The sequence below is a fragment of the Bubalus kerabau genome, chromosome 3 (genome assembly GCF_029407905.1).
Source record: "Bubalus kerabau isolate K-KA32 ecotype Philippines breed swamp buffalo chromosome 3, PCC_UOA_SB_1v2, whole genome shotgun sequence".
Lineage (NCBI taxonomy): Eukaryota > Metazoa > Chordata > Mammalia > Artiodactyla > Bovidae > Bubalus > Bubalus kerabau.
Window position 1 is genome coordinate 55,901,168 of NC_073626.1, and position 15,982 is coordinate 55,917,149.

Genomic DNA, 15,982 nt, shown 5'->3' on the forward strand with positions numbered 1-15,982 from the left:
GGTTCTTCTCATAGCTGGCTGCTTGAGACTTGGTTTCAGGACTGACTCCAGCTGGCTGGTGGGCAGTGAGCCCCAGACAAGAGGCTAGAGGGAAGATTCCGATCTGATATTTGTCAGCACCAGTGTTTTTGTGGGGGAGCAAAATCCCCAAAATGGCTTCACCACTGTCTATGTCTCTAGGGAGAGTGTTAGCTGCCTCCTGGAGACTCTCCAAGATCAGCAGGTGGATCTGATCCAGGCTTTTTTAAAAATTACTGCCTCTGCACTGGGTCTTGGAGTGTGAGATTTTGCCCTTCAAGAGTGGAGTCTCTATTTCCTACAGCTTCTGACTCTCCTAAAGCAAACCCCTGGCCTTCAAGACCAGATCTTCTGGGGGCTTATCTTCTCAATGCAGGATCTTTGGCTGGGGTGTTTCTACCCCTCACTCCTTGGAGAAAACCTCTGCAGTTGTGATTATCTTTCTTTATGGAAGTCGCCCACCTGGAGTTTGGGCTTTGACTGTACCATGAATCCACCCCTCCTACATGCCTCTTTGTGGTTCCCTCTTTATATCTTTATTTGTAGGAGATCTTTTCTGCTAGCCTTCAGGTTGTTCTCATAGATAGTTACTCTGTAAATAGTTGTAATTTTTTTTGTATGAAAGAAGCAATTTTATTAGATGAACTCATTTATTTGACACATTAAATTAGGCAAAGAAAAATATATGCACTTCATAAAAAGAATCACATTTTCATACTACTTGAACACATAGCAGTGGTCAAAAATAATGAATTGTGGAATGGATCCCAGGATTTAATGCAAAAAATACCCTGTACAGAAAAATTCAGGCTTCTAAATTCACTGAATCCAGTACTAAACGTGCCTCCTTATATTTCTCAGCTTCTTCCAAGTCTTTTTTGCTCTCTAATAATTGCAGAAGATCAGTGTGTGCAGCTTCCAACCTGCGCTGGCAGTCTGGAATCACCGTCCAGGACTCCTGTAGGATCTCAGCCTGTTTTTTAATAGCATAATTTTCACCATCTTTGGCTTTCATTTTTTCAGTCTTTTCTTCTTGTTGTTTTGCTTCTTTTTCATACATCATTTTTTCTTTGACCAATCTCTTCACCACGCTGGTTTTAATCTTGATCTGCCTCACGTGAGGATTGGCCATGGTCCCTCGAGTGCTGCAGAAAGGAGGGGCTCAAATAGTTGTAATGTTCTTGTGCCTGTAGGAGAAGGTGAGCTCAGGACCTTCTTACTGTGCCATCTTGACTACTCTCTGCCCAAAGTCTTTCAATATTTTATTTTTAAATTAAGAGAAAACTGTGTGCTTATGCTAATTTTAATTTCATAACACCTTTGGTTAACTGTCAAAAATTCTTTAAGTGAATTGAGAGTTTTCTGCCTGATTTTTCACCTGGACTTTGAGTGTGAATGTGTGTATATATGTATGTATGTATGTGTGTGTGATATATATGTAGGCTGAAAACAATGCAGCTGTGACCCTTTGGTGTGATTTTTCTTTTGTGACAAACTACAGTGAATTCCCTATATTAAGACCTATATTGTTTTTGTTCACTGATGGATGAAAGTAAAAACAGATCAGAGCCCACACTGTAGCTTTTCTATTTTAAGTATGTGACATACATTGAGCTCAGTTCTCCAAGTGGGGTCTTCCTTGCTATAAGCACTTTTCTCATCTTCACGAGCCAAAGGTTGAGGAGCTCCTCCAGGACTTCACATGCACACACCCAACACCTGCATGCAGGTTTAGGATGGACACAATGTCTGGACTCTGCTGGACTGTTTGCTGGTGAAGGGAGAGGGAGGAGGTATCTCCCCTCACAAAGGGGTTAAGTGCCTTCCCAGTATCAAGCTTCAGCAGAAGGCTGTGGGGAGAGAGCCCAGGGTGATGTCGATGAGGCCAGACTGAGGAGAGTGAGGGTGCGAGCTTAGTCCCTTTTATTTCATTAGTTTTAGGAGATGGTCCTTCTTATTACCTTGTTTTGAAAGTGAGAAAATTAAAGTTTAAAGGTTGGTTGGTTTGTTGTTGTTTAATTGTTAAGTCATGTCCAGCTCTTTGGCCAACCCACGGACTGTAGACTGCCAGGCTCCTGTGTTCATGGAATTTTCCAGGCAAGAATACTGAAGTGGGTTGCTATTTCCTTCTCCAAGTGGTCTTCCTGACTCAGGGATTGAGCCCATGCTTCCTGCATTGGTTGGCAGATTCTTTATTATGGAGCCACCTGGGAAGCCCTAGATGGAGTGGTTTAACTTGTCCCAAATCTTGTAATTGAAACTGGGGAGCCATTTAATCTGTGTAGGTAACCTCACAGATGAATTCTGCATCCCTCATTACAGAGGAGGTGGGGAGGAAGCATGGCCCTCAGGGACTGAGCAGGCCCCCAGGGGCTTGTTTTCAGATGAGATCAGTCCAGGTGGAAACCACGCCAACCACACAAGAGCTGTGGTCCTAATGAGTGCAGAACTGGGAAACAGGACATCTCCGTTCAAAGACAGAGGTTCATGTGTTACCTACCCAGTCTCTCTCCAGTCAGGTGTGAGTGTGTGAATGAGCATGCCAAAGACAGAGAGTGTGTAAAGTGCACAAGATGGTACATGGGTACAATCTCAAATTTTTTAAAAAATGAGCCAGAACAAAGAGTACCAAGTTATATATGACCAGGACCCAGACAGGCCACACTAGGACACAAGCTGGGCTGAAGGATGAATGCCTGCAGAGTGCTCTGGTGGGACTTAGCAGTCAGGACACAAGCTCCTCATGAAACATAGTGGGCAGAGTCAGGGTCTGAGTATCCCAGTGCTTTGGAAGGACCTGGAGCTTGGTGGTGCTTTCAAAGATTGATGAGTGGATGCATGAGTGAGTAAAAAAAAAAAAAAAAAAAGACTCATATGATCGAGGCCAAGAGGGTCTTCCTACAAATTTCATTTTTGAGGTTGGATGACTGGGGCTTCAAAAATCGAGAATGTCCTTGGGATCAGGTATTCTACTTTGGCCACCTGACATGAACAGCCAATTCATTGGAAAAGACCCTGATGCTGGGAAAGATTGAAGGCAAAAAGAGAGGGGGAGGCAGAGGATGAGATGGTTAGATAACATTACCAACACAATGGACATTAATTTGAGAAAACTCTGGGACATAGTGGAGGACAGAGGAGCCTGGTGTGCTACAGTCCATGGGGGTCACAAACAACTGTACATGACTTAGTGATTGAACAACAGCAACAATAACAATTCTTTGCATAACTTTGGTAAATAACTTAAAATTTTGACACCTCAGCTTCCTCATTACTGCACTGCAGGCCTGTTAGGAAGATTGAACAGGCTGCAGGAGGAGACACATTAGAACCATAGGTACAGGGCTGGGAGCTGGAACACTCCTATTTGTCCTTTAGTGACAACTTCCCTTCCATGGCTTTTATTTCCCCCTCCATGTATGAGCTTGTTTGCACTGTCTCTTTCCTTCTCTGTTTCTGCCACCTTTTATCTGTGCCTCTGTCTAATATGATCATGAAACCTGAATTCAATGCAACCCCATTAACTAAAATTCTCTCACCAATTGCACATGCTTTCTCTGTCTCTCATTTCCAACCTTTGAGGTAGAGGTGATTGATGGATGATTAGCCAATGGATCACTTGGTTTGATCTGTTCTCATCCAATAACTTTTGTTGGGAGTGGTCGTATTGTGGGAGGAGCAAGCAAACTGGTAGACAATCTGGGGATTAATCCTCCAGAGCCTGTACTGGTGGGATGTGTGATTGGTGCAGGAGCTGCTGGACACAGGCTAGCTTTTCTCTCCCTGGAAGCATTGCTTTGCTCCTCCTCCTCTGAGTTGGCCTCTGCTGGTGGATCTTCAAGAAGATGGAGGAACCTGTGTTTGGACGAGTTCACCAGAACCATTTGGTAAATTCATGTCTTGGAATCACCAGGATTTTGCTGCTAAGATTCACTTCCTTCCCTTTTGCTGTCCTGTTATTTGCAAGATGCTATCTCAAGCAAATTTATACTTTCAATCATTTGGAAGGAAAAGGAAGGGTGATTTCTCATACATGCACACTTTCCCTTCTGCTTCACAGTTGCCAGCTGCTCTGTGAAGTTGTAATTCAATTGCTTAAAACAAACAAACAAAAAAACTAAACAACCACAAACAAATCAAAATGCACTATCTTTCAGTGAGAGGGAACAGGATTCTAAGTTAACTGTGGTCTTTTACCCAAAATCAGTAATAGTTTATCAGTTTACCTCATGTAATTATAAGATTAAGTTCAGTCTCAAAGCAAGCAGAGGAAAACTGACAGGGTGTGCCTATGTCCCAGGATGTCAAGATGACAGCGATTCAGAAAGCAGTGACTGCTTATCAGTGCAGGGTGGGAGGATGCTCATGTCATTGGCTGAAGGTGCATTTTCCCCATCTGGGTTGCAGGGCAAGTATTAGGTGAGCAGGCAAAGAAATTGGGTATTTGAACTTGCTTGGAAGAGCTGCTCCTTCAAATCCCTCCCCAGATTGGGGTGGAGAGCAGCAGTGGGGTGGGCAGGAAAGCTGCCAGGGGAGATTGTGTTTCCTTAGTGCCCACAGTGCTGCCAAGGAGCCTGGGTGAACCTGTGGGTGGCTCCACAAGCCCCACTGGCAAGCCTTGCAGACTTGGGGAGCCTGACTGGGGGGTGGGGAAGCGAGTCCAGAGGCATCTCATCTGAATAGGAACATCCTAGAGTGATGGCATCTGAACAGAACCTTTGTCTAAATGCAACCCAAAGTTCACTCCCACCTGGAAACCAGCCTGGAGGGCAGCAGTTCTGGAGAGGAGGAGAAGCTGGTGAAGAAGCTTCACTAGTCTCCGAGTTTCTGTGTGTCCCTGGGCTCCATGAACCTGGCCTGGGGAGTGCTCATTTGGGCAGGGCTCCATTTCAGACATAGAGATGCCTCAGAACTCAGAGAGAGTTGGAGGCAGATGGCAGAGCTAGGGATGGGTCCTTTTGTATTCTCTAACTCCCATTGTAAAGGTTAGTCATTGTCCATCTGTCATGTGCCAGATGGCACTGTGGAGCACGGTGGGCCTGACTTTGAGCATTGGCTGCACTAACTTGCTAACTCGTGCCTCTGTAGAGTTCAGGTTTTTCACATTGTGACAGGGACAGGAATGACCACCCCACTGCAGCTGTTTCATAAACATCATGAACATCATGCTGCTCTGTGCCCTCTTGGGGCAGCTGCTCTCTTCCTGTCCTTTGGCTCACGGACACCTCCTCTAGGGAGCTGCCTGGTTGAGCTCAGGCTCCTTCCATAGCCATCTGGCCCTGGCGTTCCACAGGATCAAGGGATCCTGTTTCCTTCTCTGTGTCTCTGCCTCTGCAGACAACAGGGCCAGGGTTGGCTGGGCTTCCAAAGTGTGACAGGAGCAGAGTCAGACAGGAGGCACACCCAACCTCACCTCCACTGATGCTGGAAACCCACCAACTTTGTGACCTGAGGTTCAATTTCCAGCTCTCTCTAGATAGGAGCTGACCTGAGCAAGCTGGAGTGGTAGAAAGACCAGAGTATTTGAGTTAGCCACAGGCCACTTTTTGTTAATTATGTATCTAATCATTTGATGATTGTGAGTCGATCACTTCGTCCATAGTTTCCAGGCCTGTAAGGTAGGTTGGTGCTAATAGTGCTGTGAAGAGCTTACTAAGGTAAGGTTCCAGAGGTCGGCACTGAGTGGGTCTTCTCTCTGCCTCCCAAGCCTAATAGGGAAAGTGACCTCCAACCCCCTTCAGAGCCTGAATTTCCTCATTGGTAAAATGCTGATGATGTTGATCGTAGGTACCCATTCATTTATTCCCCCCTACCTGCCCTACTGTCATCTGACTGACATTTGTTGGCTGCTCCATCCCAGGAACTGTACCTTGCCCAGGGGATTGCTATGAGACCATAGGCAGCAGCCCACAGCTCCCAGCTGCACACACAATTGAACACTCTGTGAACATGCTAGAACAAGATCTTACCTCCCAGTCCTGCCAGAACAGACAGACAAACAACACTAGGCAGCCACACAATGACCTGGTAACTCCATTGGCTCCTGACTCTCCTCCCACAACAACTCCAGCCTTGATCTGTTCTCCTTGTCTCCCAGATAAAATTTACCAAGACATCTGCTTTTTGAATTGTTTCCCTGTCCTGCAGCACTCAACCTACAATACACTGCTGCTGCCTTGAACGTTTTCCAAAGCCACGGACATAAGCCCCAATCCTATAGTCAGGCTCTCTGGATTCCCTTGCATCAAAGCACCTCATGTCACCTGTGTATGCCGCCTCCCTTGTTCCATCAAGTAAAGCACCCAATTCTATTTCTCTTCCTGGTGGTCTTTGGCTGGTGAGCATCAACAGTTAAGATTGGGACAAAATAAAATATTGGAAATCAAAGTGTTTTATAATTTTCAAAGCCCTCCGCAAGTGAGGAGGCAGGCTTATTCCTCTCCTGGGACAAAGGATTGAATCCCTGAGGACCGCTTCAGCTGTGCCCTGTGGATGATGGCAAGTTCTGCCTGTATATCAAACCAGCCTGATGAAGTCCAGCATATTCCAAATTGATGGACTGTGGTTTGATGCTTTCTTGAGCTAGTTTAACAAACTTGCAATGACCTCCACCTGGTAGAGAAGGTGATAGGCAAACAAGGAAATCCAAAGTAGAAATTTTAATCACGTTTTATTTCAATTCCCACTTAATAGCAGCAAAAAGTTCAATCGAAGAACTCACCACACCTTTTGGGCACTTTCCTACCTTCTAACAGCTGGTGTTTAATTACCCTTTAGTATTTATTTCATCCAGGAAACAGGCTGACTCCTCTGCCAGATCATCCCAGAGCAGGGGACAACATTAACAAATAAAGTGAGAAACACACACATTTGTCAACAGATGGATTCCAAGAAGTACAGTTCTATGCAAAATGCCTTTGCTTTTAAAAAGCATTAGTGCATAAATTAGTCTGTCAGAAAATGTGTGCAGCTAATTGTACAGAAAAAAATGTAGTCCTACAGTAATATCCTCTGCATATAGTCACTTCTTACAAAGCAGAGTGATTTGGCATATTATTAATGAAATAGAAGTCAAACTGTATTCATTAAATTGGTTTTTTGAGGAAAGAAGCTTATTAGAATCAATTTTATAACATATTTATTCTTTCTTACAACTTCATGAGTATTTAACTCCTGTTTGCAGACTGAGTAAAGAAGCGATTTTGCCACTTTTGGGGTAATATTAAAAACAATAAATTGTAAAAAGCATAGATTTTCAGACCAGGAATAGGGGGAGACATCCTAATACTCTATTGCAGGGGTCCAGTCCTGGTGGATCCAGGGAATTTGAAGTGGGGACGGCATTGGTGAGATCAGAAAACAACTGCTTAATTAAACTTTAATTAAGGATATAAAGAGTAATAGAATAAGGATAGCTCAGTGAGGAAATTCAGTGGAGAAAAGAGGCTGAATAATTCAGCCAGAAGGTGAGAGAAAGAACGACATGGGGAGACCAAGTTTCGATGAACAAGGCCCGCACTTTATTTTCCAAAGTGGTTTTTATACCTTAAGTTATGCATAGAGGATAATGAGGGAAGGGGTAGAGTCATGCAGTAAGCCAGGCTTTCTTCCTGCAAACTTATCATATGCAAAAGTTTAGGTGATTTGCATCATCTTCTGGCCTGGAGGCCTGTTAACATTTTAAGACCCGTTCTTCAGAAAACTTATTTTTCTCTAAAGGTGATACGTCAAGCGCCACCCTCCAAAAGCATTAGATAAAGTTGCATTCCTACAGAGCAAAGGTGTGGTGGGCTATAACAAGAAAAAGAATTAACTCAAGGGTCCCAGGTTACAAACATTAAAGCTACTATTTACACCAATTATATTAATCAATACACTGCCAGGGACACAGCAGGTAAGGGATACGGAGACTTAGCAGCAAACATTGGCCCAACAAGTGAAAAACCCTTCACTAATACAATTTCTAATCAATCTTTTAACTACTCAAAGGAATCTGTGTTTAGACAGTTTAGAACATCTCATGCCTCTCACAGTTGGGAGGCTCTGAGCAATCACATGTGGCCGGAAAAACCTATTCAGGCAGGCTAGAGGACTTCCAAAGGATTTTGTAGGTTGAAACACTGTCACACCCAGGAATTATTAACTGGAGCTGTAAACTAACTCTTTTTTCAGAGAGAGGCAGTGGGGGACAGCCCCCCGTAAAATCAGAGGTGTAGGTGAAAGCACAAAGCAGAAAGTAGGCAGATTCTGGTTTTGGGGGTAGATGCTCGAGAATTTCCAGGGAGACTCCTGAGGCTTGATCCTGCCTTTGCGTATGCCAAGCCTCCTTCCTCATGACCTTTGCCAGGGGCGGAGCTCGCTCCCCGCACGCTATGTTTCTGTGTCTGTCTGCAGGGCCTGAGGTGGGCAGGGGCAGCTTCCCAGTGGCCACAGGAAATTGGAGGCTGCTGGTGTGACCATGGAGAAGGGAGATAACTCTATTAAAATGATCAGGTTTGATGTGTGTAGATTAATGAGCCAAGCTCCACATGTGAACTGCGAGGAAGCACCTGGACCTTGTGCAGATAAGCACTGCCAGTCCACTAACAATCCAAGTCATCCTGGCTTGTTGCAAATCTGACTGGTCTTTGTGATGAGGACTCCTTGATGCCTGGGCTGGATATTCTCATTTCTGGACCTGGCATGTAGCAGGACTACTTAGTGTTTGCCCAATATATGTTTTCTTGCAGGAGCAGTCCTCTGCAGTATCTTGCAGGCTGCATTTGTAGAGGGCAGTGTTGTAGAGTGGTTAGGTACTCAGACACTGGAGCTATGTGCTCGGCTCCATTCTTGCTCTGCACTTCTCAGTTGCATGACCTTCCTGGGCAGGTCACTTTGACTCTGCATGTCAGTTTCTCTTCTATAAACTGGGGCAACTATAGGCCTTTTTTGTAGGATTGTTGTGAGAATTAAAGGAGCAATAAAACCTTTCATGCAGGGTCTGGTGTGAGATTCTGGGTGTGACCTGGTGGTCTGTGGTTATTGAACATCTGCTAGGGGCATGGACATCTGGGTGGTTTTGTGGAAAGCAAAGTTGTGGCCAATAATGAACACACTTGTTTAGTGTTTTATATTTTCTAAGAACTTTTTGTGTTGCATTTTGATCTTCTGAGAACAAAAACAACTGTTTTCTTGAGGACATTTCCCCCAAAGAGAATCTGGCATTCAGTTGCTCACAAGCCCTTCCCAACCTTAGGAGTAATGGAAGTAGCTCTGGTCTGCTGGCCTGGGTACTGCTCAGTGGTGGCGGGAGGGTGTTTTTCCATTCACCTCTGCATCCCTAGGGCCCAAGTCAGGGCAGCTGAAGGTGGCGACTGAACTCCAGGGATAAAGTGCCATGTGAATACTGATGGGAACAACAGAGTCAGAAACAAGCCAGCCCAGGGTCCAGAATGTAGGCTTTGGGGGCTGAGGGTGGGAAGCCTGGCAAGAAATAATCTTAGAGGGATTTCAGCCTGGAGCATTTCAAGGATCAGTGAGCCAAAACTGCTGGACACATGCTGTCATCCAGGCAGACAGGCTACAGGGGCTCATGACAGTGGGCAAGGCAGGCAGAGGCTACAGGTTCTGGCTGGCCACACAAGAGGCCCAGCTATGGGGTCTGGGAGCAGTTTGAAGGGTCCATCTTGGCAGAAGCAAGACTTCTTGGCCAGGTCTGGGCCAGGTCCTACGTCTGTAGGGGCTGACAATTTATTCACCAATTTATTCTTTACCTTGGTAAAGTCCTTCCTGTGTGGACTGGGAACTGTGTTCACTAATTCTGGCTCAGCATTGGCTGGACATTTATAAAAATTAGTTAATAAAATGAATCAAATGACTTGTAAGATTTTAGAACAGGGTGTTACTGTTCTCCAAGAATGGCAACCACTCTCTGTATTTTTATTATGTTTTAGCAGTAAATATCACCCTGGAAGGTCCTCGAGGAGACTTGCTGAGCTGGCAGAATAACCTCCCCTCGGATCAGCTATTATTAGAATGAGCCTATTAGCCGAGAGACTTTATAAATTTCAGATGATCTCTTTTCTATTATTCTCTAAGAAGATTAACATTTTTTTTTTTAATGAAGATTTGGGGCAAGACAAATAACCCAAAGTTAAATGAAACATCATTTCCTGTCTTGCCAATTTCTTTTTCTTAAGAGCCTGCAGTCAGAAATATGAGTTGCATTTCTCTGTGTCTTTACCTGTCTGGTAATTTTTGATTGGATGAGCTATTTCAAATTCTAAAAGATGATGCTGTTAAAATGTTGTGCTCAATATGCCAGCAAATCTAGAAAACTCAGCAATGGCCCCAGGACTGGAAAAGGTAAGTTTTCATTCCAATCCCAAAGAAAGGCAAGGCCAAAGAATGTTCAAACTACCATACTATTGCATTCATTTCACATGCTACCAAGGTAATGCTCAAAATCATTCAAGCTAGGCTTCAACAGTATATGAACTGAGAAATTCCAGATGTACAAGCTGGATTTAGAAAAGGCAGAAGAACCAGAGATCAAATACCAACATCTGCTGGATCATAGGAAAAGCAAGCCAATTCCAGCAAAACATCAGTCTCTGCTTCATTGGCTACATGAAAGCCTTTGACTATGTGGATCACAACAAACTAGAAAATTCTGAAAGAGATGGGAATACCAGGCCACCATACCTGCCTCCTGACAAATCTGTATGCAGGTCAAGAAGCAAGAGCTAGAACTAGACGTGAAACAATGGACTGGTTCCAAATTGGGAAAGGAGTACCTCAGTGCTGCATATTGTCATCCTGCTTATTTAACTTCTATGCAGAATACATCATGTGAAATGCCAAACTGGATGAATCACAAGCTGGAATCAAGATTGCCAGGAGACATATCAACAACCTTGAATATGCAGATAATACCACTGTAATGGCAGAAAGAGGGACTAAAGAGCCTCATGATGAGGGTGAAAGAGGAGAATGAAAAAACTGACTTAAAACAACATTGAAAAAACTAAGATCATGGCATCTGGTTCCATCACTTCCTGGTAAATAGTGAAAATGTGGAAATGGTGGCAAATTTATTTTCTTGGACTCCAAAAATCACTGTGGATGGTGACTTCAGCCATTAAATTAAGAGACAGTTGCTTCTTGGAAGAAAAGCTATGGCAAACTCAGACAGCATATTAAAAAGCTGAGACATCACTTCGCTGACAAAGATCCATCTATTCAAAGCTATGGTTTTTCTAGTAGTCATGTATGGATGTGAGAGTTGGGCCATAAAGGAGCCTGAGCACTGAAGAATGGATGCTTTCAAATTGTCATATTGGAGAAGACTCTTGAGAGTCCCTTGGACTGCAAGGAGATCAAACCAGTCAACCCTAATGGTAATCAACCCTGTATATTCATTGGAAGGACTGATGCTGAAGCTGAAGCTCTAATACTTTGGCCACCCAATGCGAAGAACTGACTTACTGGAAAAGACCCTGATGCTGGGAAAGATTGAAGACAGAAGGAGAAGGGGATGGCAGAGGATGAAATGGTTGGTTGGCATCACTGACTCAATGGACGTGAGTTTGAACAAGCTCCAGGAGTTGGTGATGGACAGGGAAGGCTGGTGTGCTGCATTCCATGGGTTTGGAAAGAGTCAGACATGACTTAGTGACTGAACAACAACAACAACAGCCTTTGTATATTTACCTTGTAGTGCCATTAGTTTCCTTGAATTTTGTTGTGAGATTCAGTTAAATTATTTAGGTCAACTTTGATCCTTTTTGGATTTAAAATTCTTTTCGATATAACTGGATGTTTTACTGTTTTACTCACCCTAAGGTTAATTTTTCCACACTCCTGAGGCAAGACCCTTCGGTATACTCCACCCAGTGTCCTTTAACCTTGAGATTTTCCAGTCTGAGTGTTGGAGATAGGCAATATTTCCATCCCCATGTGAGTTCTCGGAACTGCTACCTTCCATTTTTTTAAGGTAGCTTTTCCCTGATTGACCATAGTTTCCTTGCATGATTATGTTACCTTGCATGATTATGCATATATCAGGACTCTATGAATACTCAAGAAGGGTCCTCTGCTAGTCTGCAGTTTTCTCTCTCTTTTTTCTCTTTCTCAGATACTCTGTTCTGGAAACTAGCCAGTCTCCCTAGAACCTCAATTCAGAGAGACTGTGGGTCCTAGAGAACTCTCTCCTTTGGCTGTGGCCTGGAACTTTTTTCTGAGCAGTAAGCTGGAACCATCATAAGGCTGTTCTCACTTGTTGACCATCTCTCAGTGGCCCCTGTCCTTTGTTGCTTGATGTAGAGTATCTTAAAAACTGTTTTTTCATGTATTTTGTCTAATTTTTCAACTGTTTCAAATAGGAGGGAGAATCTGGTCTTGTCACTCCATCTTGGCCAGAGGCAAGAACCTCTTGTTATCTCATTTTACAGGTTAGAGAGTTGAGACTCAAAGATTTTAAGTAGTTTGTCCAAGCTAATAGATGTTGGAACCAAGATTCAAGCCCCATGCTTTTTCCAGTATACCATGCTATGTGATCTTGAACTAACTACATAAAATCTTTAAATTTCAGTTTTTTTTCTTTAAATTTTCTTAGAAAAATGATGCAATGATGAGATTTGTATGTACAGCAGCCAGGCTGACTCAGAGGCATTGTTCACTTTTTGTCAATTCCTTCCTGCTTTTTAGCTAAGTGCTTAATTCACAAGAGAGGGTCTCATAGCCAGGATGGTGCACAACTCTGAGTGACATCTGGGTGAAGTGTGCTTGAGGGGACTCTGCTTCCTCTCACTGAGTGCCCAGAACCTTGAGAGTGAGATGTCTGAAGTGTCACTTTCTGCAGCTTCTCTGGATCCTACTCTCAACACATAATCATCAGTAGTGAAAATCAATCTTGACACCAAATCAAGGTGAGTACTGGCCTGTTGGTATTCATAAGACCAAGTAGAGAAGTAACTTCTGAATTCATAGTGTCATGACACTTTTGTCGAAACGATGCATCTCCTTCTCTCCTGTTAATACTTCTATGGACCAGTGATACTTACTGGGATAAGAGAAATCCCCAGGGATCAGAAGGAGAGCCTGGAAACTCATTCCCAGCTGTTGGCCCTGGGAGGCTGCATGATTTAGGGTTAGAGACTCATGGTAAACTCCACTCCAGGAGTGTTTCACTTGTGACCCCAGGCAGGGTCATCTTCCTTCTGCAAGCATCATTTTCTTCATCTGTAAAATGGGGGTATTAATACCTAATTTTGTAAGGTTGTTATGAGGTTTAGAGATAAGGCATACAAAGTGAGTATCACATAGTGGAAGCTCAATAAATAATTAAACTAGAAAACTTAAATTATACCTAACTAAGCATGTTTCCAAAGGAGGTTTTGGGATCAAGAATAAGGATGGATCATATGAAGTGATTAGGCTCCCAAGATCTCACATAAAATCAGTCTTAATTAAGTAAGACCTACTATTAATTTGTACTGTGAAGGCTCCATTTTACTTTATGGTGGCTGGAGTAGATAGAGCAGGATATTTAGAATACCTGTGCTATGAGGAAACTTGCAAAGACAAGCACAGAAGGGCTGAGTTTATTTCAAGAAGGACAGGAAAAACCCATTAAGTTTGGCTTTAGACCCACCACTGTTTAGGAAGATGTGAACACTCTCACAGAAAAGCGTGTTTTCCTGACATCTCCTATCTGTTTTCATTTTGAAACATTTATTGTATGTCAGGCCCTCACCTGACCAGGTACTATCTGCATTATATTGTACTTCTCACATCAGCACTACAACGTCAGGATTGTGTGTGTGGACATGCAAGCTCGGGGGGGAACACACAAGCTTCAGCAGGTTGACCACGCTGGGATGAAAACTCACATTGGCCTGACTCCAGGTTGCCTATTTCAGAGGAAAGTGAGCATGCCCAGTGGGGTGAGGCAGATGTATGCAGTCAGCAGAGCATCTTCAGAGCAGGACAGGGAAGCGGATGATGTGAGGAGCCATTCCAGAGTGCAGGACGCTGGCAGGCAGGTCTGCTAATGGCAGGTGACACTTGAGGACTCATAGACTGGCCTTGACTGGGGACATAGGGGGGTTCCAAAGCCTCCAGTCAGGCTGTGGCTGTTTGGGGAAGCAAGTGAAGCTCCCAGGCTTGGAGTAGGTAGCCCTGGGGGCGGGGCCTGTGCTCGGCTCAGGACCGGGACTGACCAAGATGAGGCAGGAGCTGTATTGGATGGCTTTGAGTTTGTCGCTGAACCTGGGGAGAACTGACATGTTTGCATCACAGAAACTTACAATGTATGCGTTTATGTGTCTTAAGATTTCCCTCTATAATATTGTGTTTCTGTGTAGAGGATGTGCCCCCCTCCTTTGTCAGATTTAATCCTAGGTATTTCATGTTTCCTGGTTGTTATAAGTGGATATCCTTTCTCAAATTTCTTTCTTTCTTTCTTTCTTTTTGGTGCTGGAATATAGAAATATAAATTATAGTTTTATCTCTTCCTTTCCAATTCTTTTATTAGATTTTGCGTGCCTTAGGCATTGGCCAGTATCTCCAATAAAGTGTTAAATAGAAGTGATAATCATGGGTCATCCCTTCTTGGCCCTGAATTCAGAGAGTAGGTCTTCAATATTTTACTGCTTAGGGGAAATATTTTCTGCAGGGATTGTTTATGCTGCTGCTAAGTCGCTTCAGTCGTGTCGGACTCTGTGCGACCCCATAGACGGCAGCCAGCCAGGCTCTGCCATCCCTGGGATTCTCCAGGCAAGAACCCTGGAGTGGGTTGCCATTTCCTTCTCCAATGCAGGAAAGTGAAAAGTGAAAGTGAAGTCGCTCAGTCGTGTCCGACTCTAGCGACCCCATGGACTGCAGCCTACCAGGCTCCTCCGTCATCCATGGGATTTTCCAGGCAAAAGTACTGGAGTAGGGTACCATTGCCTTCTCCGTAGTAGATACTATTTATTAGATTAAGGAAGTTGCCTCTGTTCCTAGTTTGCTAAAATCTTTTTTTTTTTTTCGTAAATGGATGTTGAATTTTATCAAATGCTTTTTCTGTATCTATTTAGATGCTCAGTTGATTTTACTCCCTTATTGGATACTCTGTTGAATTACATTAGTTGAATTTATTTGTAAACTAATTTTGCTTTCCTAAAATAAATATAGCTTGTTTCTTTGTATATGTCACTGGATTTAATTTGATAGTATTTTGTTTATGACTTTTGCAACCATGTTCATGAGAGATATTGGTATGTGGTTTTTCTTTCTTGTAATGCCCTTGTCAACTTTTGATTCAGTTCAGTCAGTTCAATCGCTCAGTCATGTCCGACTCTTTGCGACCCCATGAATCGCAGCACGCCAGGCCTCCCTGTCCATCACCAACTCCCGGAGTTCACTCAGACTCACGTCCATCGAGTCAGTGATGCCATCCAGCCATCTCATCCTCTGTCGTACCCTTCTCCTCCTGCCCCCAATCCCTCCCAGCATCAGAGTCCTTTCCAATGAGTCAACTCTTCGCATGAGGTGGCCAAAGTACTGGAGTTTCAGCTTTAGCATCAGTCCTTCCAAAGAAATCCCAGGGCTGATCTCCTTCAGAATGGACTGGTTGGATCTCCTTGCAGTCCAAGGGACTCTCAAGAGTCTTCTCCAACAGCACAGTTCAAAAGCATCAAATCTTCAGAGCTCAGCCTTCTTCACAGTCCAACTCTCACATCCATACATGACCACAGGAAAAACCATAGCCTTGACTAGACGAACCTTTGTTGGCAAAGTAATGTCTCTGCTTTTGAATATGCTATCTAGGTAGCAAGATTAAAATGAGCTGGAAAATGTTCCTTTTTTCCTCACTATCTGGAAGAATTTGTGTTATTTCTTTTTAATATTTAATAGAATTTATTATTAAAGCTAGTTGGACCTGAAGATGTCTATGTGGGAAGAATTTTAGTTAATAATTCAATTTTTAAAATATATCTAC

The 15,982-nt window shown here is 43.6% G+C and overlaps 1 protein-coding gene across 1 annotated transcript; it reads right to left on the bottom strand.

Annotated features, from left to right (window-relative positions):
• Positions 1-626: 626 nt before the first annotated feature.
• On the bottom strand, positions 627-1,150 carry LOC129647665 (tubulin-specific chaperone A-like). Its single transcript, XM_055574710.1, has one exon. The coding sequence runs from the start codon at positions 1,148-1,150 to the stop codon at positions 824-826; it is 327 nt and encodes a 108-aa protein (XP_055430685.1). The 3' UTR covers positions 627-823.
• Positions 1,151-15,982: the final 14,832 nt, after the last annotated feature.